General features: G+C 38.8%; 1 protein-coding gene across 1 annotated transcript; it reads left to right on the forward strand.

Moving 5' to 3' along the window:
• The first annotated feature begins 7,745 nt into the window (after positions 1-7,745).
• Positions 7,746-11,744, forward strand: LOC113771284. The gene is made up of 6 exons (XM_027315884.1): positions 7,746-8,396; positions 9,069-9,596; positions 9,759-9,848; positions 10,284-10,698; positions 11,325-11,539; positions 11,649-11,744. Exons 1-6 carry the CDS (start codon positions 7,746-7,748, stop codon positions 11,742-11,744), a joined length of 1,995 nt encoding a protein of 664 aa, XP_027171685.1.
• Positions 11,745-13,236: the final 1,492 nt, after the last annotated feature.

Here is a 13,236-nt window from a genome sequence, read left to right on the forward strand (position 1 = left end):
AAAAGAAACAAATTAACAAATGCCAATCCCCGACAACGGCGTAAAAAATTGACAGGTATTGAGTCTATGCAATAATAAAATTCTACTCACAAGAATATTTATTCAAATATAATGATAAATAGGGTCGTCTCTACAGGGATTAGAGGAAAAATTTGTTTCTTTCCAAGCGAAGCCAATTAGGGGGGTTTTAGAGAATTAAGATTAAAATAAAATATTTAACGAAAATAAAAATAATTAAATGAAAATAAATTAAATTAAATCAAGGATTAACAAACTCTAACTAAGGATATAATTTCGGAAGTGGTTCATACAACTAATCATTGACGGAATAATTATTTCATCTATTCGTTAATAAACAGGTTATAGTTGCCAAACAAGCGATTACAACCAACTTTCCCTTACTATTTCGATAGTTAAAATACGCTCGTTAACTACTTTCCTAACTAAGAAATAACCCTAAGTAAGTCCGTAGAATTTAATTTCTTGATTGTATTAAAAACTAGAAAAGTCCTATTCTAATCAATAAACACACTACTAGGGTTTATTTAAATTAGATCATATGTCTCCTTAACATCAAACCAATCACGCTAGTCGCCATTAATTTAAGGTAATTAAACAATTACGGATTTAACTATCTTAACTGACATTAGTTTGTTAAGTTGAATTAAATATCGAGCCCTTGATATTTAAACAACAAAACAACCATGAGAAATTGAATTAGAAAACATACGAATACTAACGAATAAAGAAATTAATAAAAACAATTAGATCTCATAGATGTAGATGAATCAAATCCTTTATTATTCCTCAACTAGACAATAGAAATTTAGTCGCGAATCATTGGGAAAGAGTCGCACAAATTCATTGAAGTGATTTTTCTAGTCTCACGATGAAAAACCCAAGAAAAGAAAATAACCTAGCGGTTGCTAATTTTTTTTTCCAATGCAAAGAGTCTCGGTACCTCCGTCTTGCTGCTTGCTAAAGTACTGATCACACTTAGGGATGGCAATGGGGCGGGGGAGCCTTCCCCCATCCCCCGCCCCATTGTCAAATAACTCCCCCGTCCCCCGTCCCATCCCCGCCCCTTGCCCCCCCCCCGCCCCGCTCCCGCCCCATTTCCCCCACGGTCCCCCATTTCATATGCTTTGATATTTCATATGGGTTTTCTACGGTGGCAGCAGAGTCAAATTATCCATTCATTTTTCACATATTTCAAAGAATATTCAGCAACTGAACTACCAAAAAAAACATAGTTGTACAATATAAAAACCAATAATAAAAAACAAGTACAATATTTGTCCTGCAAAGCCTTTTCCCCTAATTATTTGAAGAAGACCAGAACTAACAGAAACAACAGGACAAAATTTTTAAGTAAAATATTTGTGCTCTAATTATTTGAAGTGAAATATGCACTCTGAAGTTCCAGGCCAAGTCACGCATGAATCATGATTAACCAAAGCCAAATGAAACAACCAATAAAACTCCATCAGTTAGAGTTCTCAATCTACCGATAAAAAAAATGCCCAAATGAACCAACCCAAGTCAAAGGAAAAGACCAGAAACAACGGGACAAAATTTTTAAACACCTCGTTCCCGTCCAAAATGAAAGGCACAGGTTTTGGAAACAAATCTAGAATTACAGAGCTTTGCCACTTATAGCTTCCTCAAGCCTCACAATCTCAAACTTCAATCTGGCCCCACATTCAATCTGGTCCTCACAATTACAGAGCAGCATCCAAGTGAGGTCTACCCAGGTGCTCCAGTCGGAACGTGTCGGGGAGGAATTGGAAGCAGGTGAGGACGCTTAGGGAGTCGGCGAGGAACGTGAGCAGGAAGAGGAGCACGACGGGGGAGGAGCAGCGGAAGAGGAAGAGGGAGATAAAGAAGGCGTAAGCAGCGTAAGTTGCTCAAGCTTCTTCCTGATGGGCTTAAGAAAAACAGGAAGATGGCAAAAGAGATGCCAAGTGAGGGTGAAATTTAGGGTTGCCTGGTACGTGTATATGTGTATATATATATATATATATTTTATTTATTTTATGCGGGGGACGGGGCGGGGGAATGTACCCCCGTCCCCCGCCCCGTTTTTAAACGAGGGAATAAAATTACCCCCTGTCCCCGCCCCACCCCCCACCCCAACCCCCGCCCCGACAGTTCCCCGCGGGGCGGGTGCCCGCCGGTCACCCGCCCCATTGCCATCCCTAATCACACTGGGATTAATCCGACTTCCCCTCCTCTGTTTCCTACTTCGTGCATACTACTTAATAATAAACTCCTAAATGAAAAAGAGAATTACAAAAGATAATGTCCATGTTTCCTAATTAATTCCTATAATATAATAAAGATTATTTCCAAATCTTCCACCAAAGGCTATCCAGGATTTGACTTGAATTAGGAAACCTCTGTGCACAGTAAATTCCCGAATCTTCTCAACTTGAAAGTAGGTCCCGAACATGTCATCACTAAATTAATTCTTGACATGTTGGAAAATTGCCCTTTTACCATATTTCACTCATTTTCCTACAATTGGTACCATTAACCAAATATAAGTTGAATTAATCAATTAAAATAATATTTGGCTAAAATCAAGAAAAAATAATCATAAATTTAGCAACAAATTGCAACCTATCAAAAACATAATCCTCTACTAGTAAATCTTAGCTAAAATATTTGATAACAAACTAATATAATCTTTGGTTAACAAATATCCTTATTCTTCTACTAACTAAATTATTTTGATACCAAACATAATTTAGTAAAATTTATAAGAAAAGTTAGTATATCTCAACACTCCTCCTTATCACTTTTGCTGCAGATTTTGAATTATTTTCCCAAATCTTTGAATCTTGTTTTGGACAAGACTCTTGTAAGAAATTTTGCAACAAATGATTAGCCTTACAATGAATTTCTTCTTTTGGATTTTTATGCAAGCTAAAGATCAGTCTTGCAACAAACCACTTCTTTTGTCTTCTTATGTGAAACTCCAAATAAAAGATGGTTTTTTTTTAATATATGTTTCCAAATAACCTTCTCACAGATTCAAAGTGGAACACCCTTCGACAATATTTGAACTTGCACAGAAAATATGAAATTCTGCATGGTTCTTCATTTTGTCATCACCATCAAAATCTGTAGACCCAAAAACAGCAATATTATAATCTTGATAAATATCAAGAATCAATTTGATACCTCCTGATTTATCAATGATCTCCCTCTGAATTTTTTCAAGGTATGAATTCTTGATTTCATCATGTTTCACTTCACAATTATCAAAATCCGACCAATTCATAGTAAAACTTTTTCTTTTCATTTTAATTGAAAATAATTTATTCTCAATCAAATCATAAACCATTATCTTTGTGAAAACGACATCAAATGATATGTGAATGTTGGCCATGGATCTCTTTCTAACTACAACTTTGTTGTCTCTAATTTATGTATCCATTGGTTCTTCAAATACTGGCAGTAAAAAATTTGTGTCCACTATATCCTGTAGATCATTGACTACCAAATAAGTCCAAAATTTAATAGCCCAAATTTGGCAAGTTTCACCACTAAAAATTGAAACATTTGACAATAAGTTTTTCTTGTCATGGTTTTGAATTTTTAAAGGATCTTCACCAATGCACTCATTCTCAAAAAAATAAAAAATAAAAAATGCCATTAAGACATAGGCTCTTGATATCACTTTGTTGATTTTTTGGGATATAAACTAAGAAACAACACCTTAATGTTGCAAAAAAAACTTATAAGAGACTTGTATTGAAGTTGAAAATAAGCTTATGTTAGTCATTCATCAATTCACTATTATAGTGATTACAAGCAATAAACTAACAAAATGTCTACATAACAATTATCCAAAAAAATACAAAGCATAATTTTCTACTCGCAAATCTTAATTAAAATATTTGTTAACAAACTAACATGATTTTTGGTTAACAAATATCCTTATTCTTCTATTAACTAAATTATTTTGATACCAAATATAATCTAGTAAAATTTATAAGAAAAGTTGAAATATCTCAACAATTACATTAGATAGGTGTTCTTTCATTTCATAGACGATACTATTGTTTTATAAGGAAGTCGAACTCCTAACTCCTTTAGTTAGAGGATGTTACATTAGATAAGTTAAGTTTTCCTTAATTTGATAGACGATAGTATTGCTCTGTAAGGAATTAGTACTCGTAATTTTCTTGTGCTTTTTCTTTGTGTAACGGAGGCAATGTCCTCAACCCCTTTCAATTTATTTTCATTTTTTTTTCAATAATCCCATTCTGGGGTTCTTTCTATTTATGGGATGATACAAAATTTTTTTTTTAATTATTTTATTTTATTGATAGGAGCAAATTTTACACACTGAGAAAGACCAATTCGAAGTACAGCAATCAACTGAAAAGGTAATAAATCAAACACAAAACCTCCATGTCTCATTCAACCGCATATTAGCTCCAGTTGTCCTTTGTTCTCAGCCCTTCATACGCTTACTTTTCCGAATTGAAGGCATTCCTAATCTATCAAGTCGAATGGCCCCACGAGCCATAGTTGGGAACGAATTAAAGGCCTCGTAAAGCTTGACTTGATGCTCTGGATGAAATACGCCCACATTGGACAGCGCATCAGCAACTTTGTTAGCTTCCCTATAGCAATGCGAAAAACGATCAGGATCTTTCACCAACTGCCAAATCTGCCTAATCTCTCGTCGAATTTTCCAGGGGCATTGAATGCGATTCTGAAGAATTCCAACTAATAATAAAGAATCCGATTGAACATAGAGATTTTGAAAACCCCTATGTATACAAGTTTGAAGACCAATAAGGAGTGCCCGAACCTCTGCACATAGACTTGTAGTTTCCCCAAGATATGCCGAAAAGCCAATCAAAGGTATGCCATTTGAATCCCGAAGAACCCCACCGCCTCCACTCACTCCTGGATTGCCCTTAGAACAGCCATCCGTATTTAATATGAACCGATCGGATTCCTTTGCTTCCCAACGAACAAGTTTGTATGTAACCTCAGTATGAGAAGAATACGACCAATCATACAAATGATGAAATGACTGTACTCTGAACACTTGTGATAAGGATACGGGCGCACAACAACTCCAACCTTGGGTCAAGGACCCTTTGATCAACATTGGTGGTCCGATGACAAGATCAAGAACCAAGAAGGTGAAGGAAGCTTTACGAGCCTTGATCATTCACCATACAAGCAAGGGGCAAGCTAGGTTTGAAGATTAGATAGACCATGAAGTTACTTTGTTCACTTGTACGTTTGAAGCGAAGGAATGATCTCATACTTGTTAGCCTAGTTGGTAGTTGTTTTAAGACTGTCTAGTTTAGTAGTTGTTAGGCGTTTAGTATTTTATTACTTATTGGGCCTTACCGGAAAGCCTTAAAGAGCTGGCTCTTTAAGCTCTTTGTGCGGGCCGAATTTCTTCCAGGTTTATGTGGGCCGGATTTTTGCCCTAGTTTTAGCCTATAAAAAGGCACCTCTTGTAAGAGTAAGGGACAGATTATTACAACCAGAAATCGTGAGGAATTTTCCTTCAAGTTCTTAATCGAACTTACTCTTGAATTCTTGAGTTCATGGCTTAGGATTCAAATCAGACTTTATCGATTAGCTTGTTCCCTAATCGTGGTGTCGCTTCATCCATCCTTATTTGCTTAAGGTTGCTGATTACCTTTGTGTGTCAGAGGTCTTGAGTTCATGAGAACAATCGAGTTCAATTTCTGTTGGGAGAAAAGATCCAACTCTGATAATTACAAGGTTGGGAGGTTCTAGGAGGGTCTTCCCCTAGGGTTGCCTATATCAGTTGGTAATCAGAGCATCAGGTTAATTCTCTTTTAATTGAAGTTGTTCATATCTTGTTAGTTGTCTTTTTGTCAAAAAAAAAAAACTGTAGCGATTACTGTTCATCGTTACTATTCCGAAATACTGTTCATCATACTGTAGCGTACTGTTCACGTTACTGTTCATCCGAGTCAAAAAAAAAACTGTTTGGGTGTTGTCTTTTTGTGTTTTCTGTCCAAGTTCTTGGGTTTGTTATATTTGTGTTTGGGTTGTTAGGGTTTAAAGACAAAAAAAGAAAAAAAAAAGAGTCACGTATCTTATCTTGTTTTAGTATTCAAGTTGCTAGAGTATTGCTGGAATTTTCTTTTGAGTATTGCTGAAATTCTGTTTTGCCTATTTCTTGAGAATTGGTTGTTGTTCTTGCAAACCCTAAATACCACAACGCAATTTGGGGAAGTTCTTGAGCTTCTTGAACAAATTCTTGAAGTTCTTGGACCACCAAGTCTTATTTTGAAAATTCTTGAACAATAAACCAAGAACTAGGGATTTCTTGGAATTGGCATAACCTTTCATCCGTTTTCTTGAACTTGTTGGTGTGATCTGAATTTGTGTTCCTTGAAGAGCCGGAAAAAAAAAGAAAAAAAAAAGGAAGAAGAGAAGGAATTGGCTCTCATACAAAGGAAATCAAGTTTCCAAAAAAATCGTGAGTTTCCAATTCTTGGTGGGTTCCCAAATCTTGGTTAATCTCCAAATCTTGGTTGATTTCCCAAAACTTGAGTTTCCTAATCTTGATTGGTTTCCAACTCTTGAGTTCCAATCTTGATTGAATTCCAAAGACCCCAAACGACCTCACCAGCCCCAAACACACCCAATTCCGTTTTCAAAACCAAACAAAACACCTTAGCCCAAATCGCCTTGGGAGTTCTTGAGTTTCTAAAATCGGTTGAGCTAGTTTTGCGATCCGATTTGACTGAAATTTGAGGACTGGTTCGTACATTATGTGAGCACCCCAAAAGCACCATTTATACTCCAAAATACTGACCAGAAATTCAGCAAAGCAACAGCTCAAAAAAAAAAAGTTCCAGTTTCAGGTAGAGTTTTTGTTTTTCTAGGATTTACAAAATTCTGCTTTGTGTCTTATTACTTGCTTATAGGGTAATTAATTCTGGAATTTTTGAGAGTTTGAGTTGTTTTAAGAACTTCGAGAAGGAAAATTGAGAGTGAGTGTGTTTTCTTGAGTGATACACGAGTGCTTTGCAAGGTAGACTAGGATACATTTGTTTTGCAGGTTGGACAATATGTCTCAAGAGGGGAACATGCCTGAGCCGTCTGAGACCGACGTGTCACTCAAACTGGTGCTCCAAACTCTTCAAAAACAAGCGGAGAGACATGAATTTGCGATGGCACAAATATCCGACAGGTTGGCTACCATTGAGATGCGAGGTACCGGAGATACCCACCATAGGGTTTCGAGTGTTCAGAGTGCTGATCATGATGCGGATGATGAGGGGTATCATTCTCACACCTCATTTCGATCAAGGAGAAGCCAAGAGGGAGCGAGGGAAGGTCGAGGCCGACTTAGGAGAACCGATGACAATCTTGGTTCCATCAAGACTAAGATGCCTACCTTTCATGGGAAAAATGATCCTGAAGCTTATTTAGATTGGGTTAGGAGAGTTGAGCAAGTGTTTGAAGTCCACAATTACTCTGAAGAGAAAAAGGTGAAACTTGCGGCTATTGAATTTGAAAATTATGCATCCATTTGGTGGGAGCAAGTATGTGCCACAAGGAGGAGACATAGGGAACAACCAATTGACACTTGGGCTGAAATGAAGCAAGTGATGAGGAAACGATTTGTACCCTTCCATTACACCACGGACTTGTACAATCGACTCCAACGACTCACCCAAGGGTCCAGTTCGGTTGATGAGTACCACAAACAAATAGAGGTAGCAATGATAAGGGCCAATATACAAGAGGATTCGGAAGCAACCATGGCAAGATTTCTTAATGGATTAAATCCTGAAATTCGGAAGAAGGTTGAGCTTCAAGACCACTTTGAGCTACAACAAATGGTGTCTTATGCAGAGAAGGTGGAAAGGCAAGCCTTACCTATAAAGACACCTAGTGGCCGAACCACTACATCCTCTTCCACACCTTGGAGACGAGATCAATTGCCAACATCCAATGCTTGGCCAAGGCAAGGCAATAAAGAAAGGGAAAACAGGCGAATGGAGCAACCGTTCCATCCGAGTGCAACTCCTTCTAAACCAACCTCGCGACCAACTCTTCCAAGGACAAATACGTCTACCAACCAGCCAAAGGCATGTTTCAAATGCAAGGGAATTGGCCACCTCATGGCTCAATGCCCTAACCGAAGCATCATGTACATGAATGAAGAGGGAATGTGGCAAAGCGAAGGAGAGGAGGAATATGCGGACATGCCACCACTTGAAGAAGAGGGGAAGGATGCTGACCTGATTGAAATAGAAGAGGACCCCGTGGCTCGAACTATGGTGACTATGAGAGTGCTAAATGCACAAGCTCAAGAAGATGATCTCCAACGGACCAACATTTTTCATACGAGATGCAAAATTGAAGATGAGGTATGTCTCATGATCATTGATAGTGGCTCTTGTACTAATTGCGTAGCTGCTGACTTTGTCGAGCAAAAGCACCTTCCATGGACTTACCACCCTAAACCCTATAGACTATCTTGGTTAAATGATGGGGGGGAAGTCAAGGTGACCAAACAAGCTTTAATCGTTTTTTCTATTGGTCGATACAAGGACCAAGTTTTATGTGATGTAATTCCTATGCAAGCTAGTCATGTCTTGTTAGGGCGTCCGTGGGAGTATGATAGGCAGGCTGATCATATTGGACTCACTAATAAGTATAAGTTCATTATGGACAACCTCAAGATCACTCTTTCACCCTTGACACCTACACAAGTGTATGAGGAACAATTGCATCTAAGAAAAGAGCGAGAGAAAAGGCAACTGAGAGAGGCAAAGAAAAAGCCGAATGTGCCTGAGGATGAGGGAAAAAAAAAAGTAGAGGCCGAGTTGAGTGAAAAAGAAAATTCGAGTGAAAAAAAACTTAGTGAGGCCGAGAGCTTGAAAGTGAACAAAAAGAGCTTCTATGCAAGTGTGCGTGAGGTAGGTAGGGCTTTGAATGCACAAAGTCTTCTCATAGTACTTCTGTACAGGGAAGCTGATTATTCTTCTTTTTACACACTAGGCATAACCGATTCTCTTCCTAGTGCAATCTACTCTCTTTTGCAGGAATTCAAGGATGTGTTTCCGGAGGAACTACCAAAAGGATTACCTCCAATTCGAGGTATCGAACATCAAATCGACTTTGTTCCTGGAGCAATTCTCCCAAATCGACCAGCCTATAGAGCAAATCCGGAGGAAACAAAGGAAATCCAAAGGCAAGTCGATTCCCTCCTTGAAAAGGACCAGGTACGTGAATCTCTTAGTCCTTGTGCAGTCCCAGTCATTTTAGTGCCTAAGAAAGAAGGGACTTGGAGAATGTGTACGGATTGTCGTGCAATTAATAAAATTACTGTTAAGTATCGTCATCCTATTCCTAGGTTAGATGATATGTTAGAAGAATTGCATGGGGCAATCATTTTCACTAAAATTGACTTAAGATCTGGTTATCATCAAATAAGGATAAAGGAAGGAGACGAATGGAAAACTGCTTTCAAAACAAAGTATGGTCTTTATGAGTGGCTTGTGATGCCTTTCGGCTTAACAAACGCTCCAAGTACTTTCATGAGGTTAATGAACCATGTTTTAAGGCATTTTCTTGGGAAGTTTGTTGTTGTTTATTTTGATGATATATTGATCTTTAGCAAGTCTTTAGATGAACATGTTGAGCATTTGCGACTTGTTTTAAGTGCCTTGTGTGAAAATAGGTTGTTTGCTAACATGGAAAAATGTGTCTTCTGCACTCCTGAAGTTAATTTCCTTGGATATATTGTTGGTGCAAATGGCATACGTGTTGATCCCGCCAAGGTAAATGCCATCTTAGAGTGGCCGACTCCAACCAATGTGGCTCAAGTAAGGTCTTTTCATGGTCTTGCAAGTTTCTATAGGAGATTTGTTAAAGATTTTAGTACTATTGCAGCACCTTTGAATGAGACAATTAAAAAAAATGTGGGGTTTCAATGGGGAAAAGAGCAAGAAGAGTCATTTAATAAGCTTAAGGATTTGTTAACTTCAGCACCTATTCTTGCTTTACCTAATTTTGATGTGACATTTGAAGTTGAATGTGATGCTAGTGGGATCGGCATAGGGGCTGTCTTACATCAAAATAATAGGCCCTTGGCATATTTCAGTGAAAAGTTGAGTGGGGGAGCTCTTAATTACCCTACTTATGATAAAGAATTGTATGCTGTTGTGCGTGCTCTTGAAGTGTGGCAGCATTATCTTATGCCTAAGGAATTTGTGATACATACTGATCATGAATCAATTAAATTCCTTAAGGGTCAGGGAAAGTTGCATAAAAGGCATGCGAAGTGGATTGCATTTATTGATTCCTTTCCGTACATCATTAAGTATAAGAAGGGGAAAGATAATGTCGTTGCGGATGCATTGTCTAGGAGGTATACTTTGATCACTAACATGAGCACTAAGCTACTTGGTTTTGAGCACATTAAAAACATGTATGCACATGATGACGATTTTTCTAATGTGTTTCAAGCTTGTGAACATGCCGCATTTCAAAAGTACTATAGGCATGAAGGTTTCTTGTTTAAAGAAAATCGCCTATGTATTCCCAATTGTTCGCTTAGGGAATTACTTGTTAGAGAAGCTCATGATGGAGGGTTGATGGGACATTTCGGTATTGATAAAACTCTTGACATTTTGCATGAACATTTTTATTGGCCTAAAATGAGGCGTGACATTGCTAACATTTGTGATAAGTGTTTAAAGTGTAAGCAGGCAAAGTCAAGGAGTAACCCTCATGGATTGTATACTCCTCTACCCGTACCTCATGCTCCTTGGACAGACTTGTCCATGGATTTTGTGCTTGGTTTACCAAGATCTTCTAGAGGTATGGATAGTATCTTTGTTGTCGTGGATAGATTTTCTAAAATGGCTCATTTTATCCCTTGTAGGAAAACAAATGATGCGCGCCATGTTGCTGATTTATTCTTCAAGGATGTGGTTAGATTGCATGGAGTACCGCGTACTATTGTAAGTGATAGGGATGTGAAATTCTTAAGCTATTTCTGGAAATCACTTTGGGGAAAGTTGGGAACTAAGTTGCTGTTTTCTACTTCTAGTCATCCCCAAACGGATGGTCAGACTGAGTAACCAATCGAACCCTTGGTGCTTTACTTCGAGCAATTGTTCAAAAGAACTTGAAAAAGTGGGAAGAATGTTTGCCTATCGCTGAGTTTGCATATAACCGAACCACTCATTCTACTACTACTCATTCTCCTTTTGAAATTGTTTATGGATTTCAGCCGCTAACCCCTCTAGATTTATCACCTATTCCTGTTGATGAGTGTTTAAGCGCAGATGGTGTCAAAAAGGCAGAGGCTGCTAGGACCTTGCATGAGAAAGTTCGAGCTCAAATAGAGAAGAAAAATGCGCAATATGCACAACATGCGAATAAGGGTAGAAAACATGTTGTATTCGAACCCGGTGATTGGGTCTGGGTGCACATGCGGAAGGAAAGGTTTCCTGCATCTCGACGGACCAAGTTACATCCAAGAGGAGATGGACCTTTTCGTGTACTAGAGAGGATCAACGACAATGCCTACAAATTGGAACTTCCAAGTGAGTATGGCATAAGCGCATCTTTTAATGTGTCTGACCTATCCCCTTTTGACTTTGATACAGACTTTGAAGATTCGGGGACGAATCCTTTCGAAGGGGGAGGGAATGATAAGGATACGGGCGCACAACAACTCCAACCTTGGGTCAAGGACCCTTTGATCAACATTGGTGGTCCGATGACAAGATCAAGAACCAAGAAGGTGAAGGAAGCTTTACGAGCCTTGATCATTCACCATACAAGCAAGGGGCAAGCTAGGTTTGAAGATTCGATAGACCATGAAGTTACTTTGTTCACTTGTACGTTTGAAGCGAAGGAATGATCTCATACTTGTTAGCCTAGTTGGTAGTTGTTTTAAGACTGTCTAGTTTAGTAGTTGTTAGGCGTTTAGTATTTTATTACTTATTGGGCCTTACCGGAAAGCCTTAAAGAGCTGGCTCTTTAAGCTCTTTGTGCGGGCCGAATTTCTTCCAGGTTTATGTGGGCCGGATTTTTGCCCTAGTTTTAGCCTATAAAAAGGCACCTCTTGTAAGAGTAAGGGACAGATTATTACAACCAGAAATCGTGAGGAATTTTCCTTCAAGTTCTTAATCGAACTTACTCTTGAATTCTTGAGTTCATGGCTTAGGATTCAAATCAGACTTTATCGATTAGCTTGTTCCCTAATCGTGGTGTCGCTTCATCCATCCTTATTTGCTTAAGGTTGCTGATTACCTTTGTGTGTCAGAGGTCTTGAGTTCATGAGAACAATCGAGTTCAATTTCTGTTGGGAGAAAAGATCCAACTCTGATAATTACAAGGTTGGGAGGTTCTAGGAGGGTCTTCCCCTAGGGTTGCCTATATCAACTTGTTTGAAATGAATTCCCACCATGGTCTGGATTTCCGAGAAAATGGCACGACAAATGGCAAGCGGCCTCATCTGAACATCCTCAAACATTGCTTTATTCCTTGCTTTCCAAATCTGCCAACAGACAATGCTGGGTAGAATGTGCCCAATAAATCGTTGTATTTCAGAATCATATGAGCTGAGCCACCAACCCACTATACGGGGCCTCAAAGAAGACCCTGGAAAGGACAAACCACATGAAGCTCCAAAATAGTGCCAAACTGTCGACGCTATATGGCCATTAGAAAATAAATGTTCAATTGATTCCTCAGATGCCGAAGAACAGCAAAAACACTTTGAGGGTAAATGTAAACCAAGTTTACATAACCGATCTGGAACCGGCAGTCTCCCCAGCAACAATCGTAGCATGAAGAATGAAACTTTGAAAGGGAGTTGAGAATGCCAAATTGTATTAAAGACCATAGACTTGTTGCGGGCCTGCCTAATATCCCGAAATGCCGAAGCTATAGAGAAGTTTCCAGATGTTGTGAGCGTCCAAATGACTTCAGATTCACCCCCTTCTTCTGGAATCGGGTGCTCTAAAATAGAGGGCACCATTTCCCTCGGTAGTATCTGATATAACAAATTCACATCCCAGTTTCCATTGATGATGAAATTAGCAAAAGACAAATGTGGGACAACGGTCGCTTGGTGGAACAAAGCACCACCCCCCAACCAATTGTCGTACCAAAAATGACAAGCGCCGTCTTTTGCAATCCATAGCATAGAGAATTCCACTTGTCGACTCACATTGACCATCCTGCGCC

The sequence above is a fragment of the Coffea eugenioides genome, chromosome 5, assembly GCF_003713205.1.
Source record: "Coffea eugenioides isolate CCC68of chromosome 5, Ceug_1.0, whole genome shotgun sequence".
Classification (NCBI taxonomy): domain Eukaryota; kingdom Viridiplantae; phylum Streptophyta; class Magnoliopsida; order Gentianales; family Rubiaceae; genus Coffea; species Coffea eugenioides.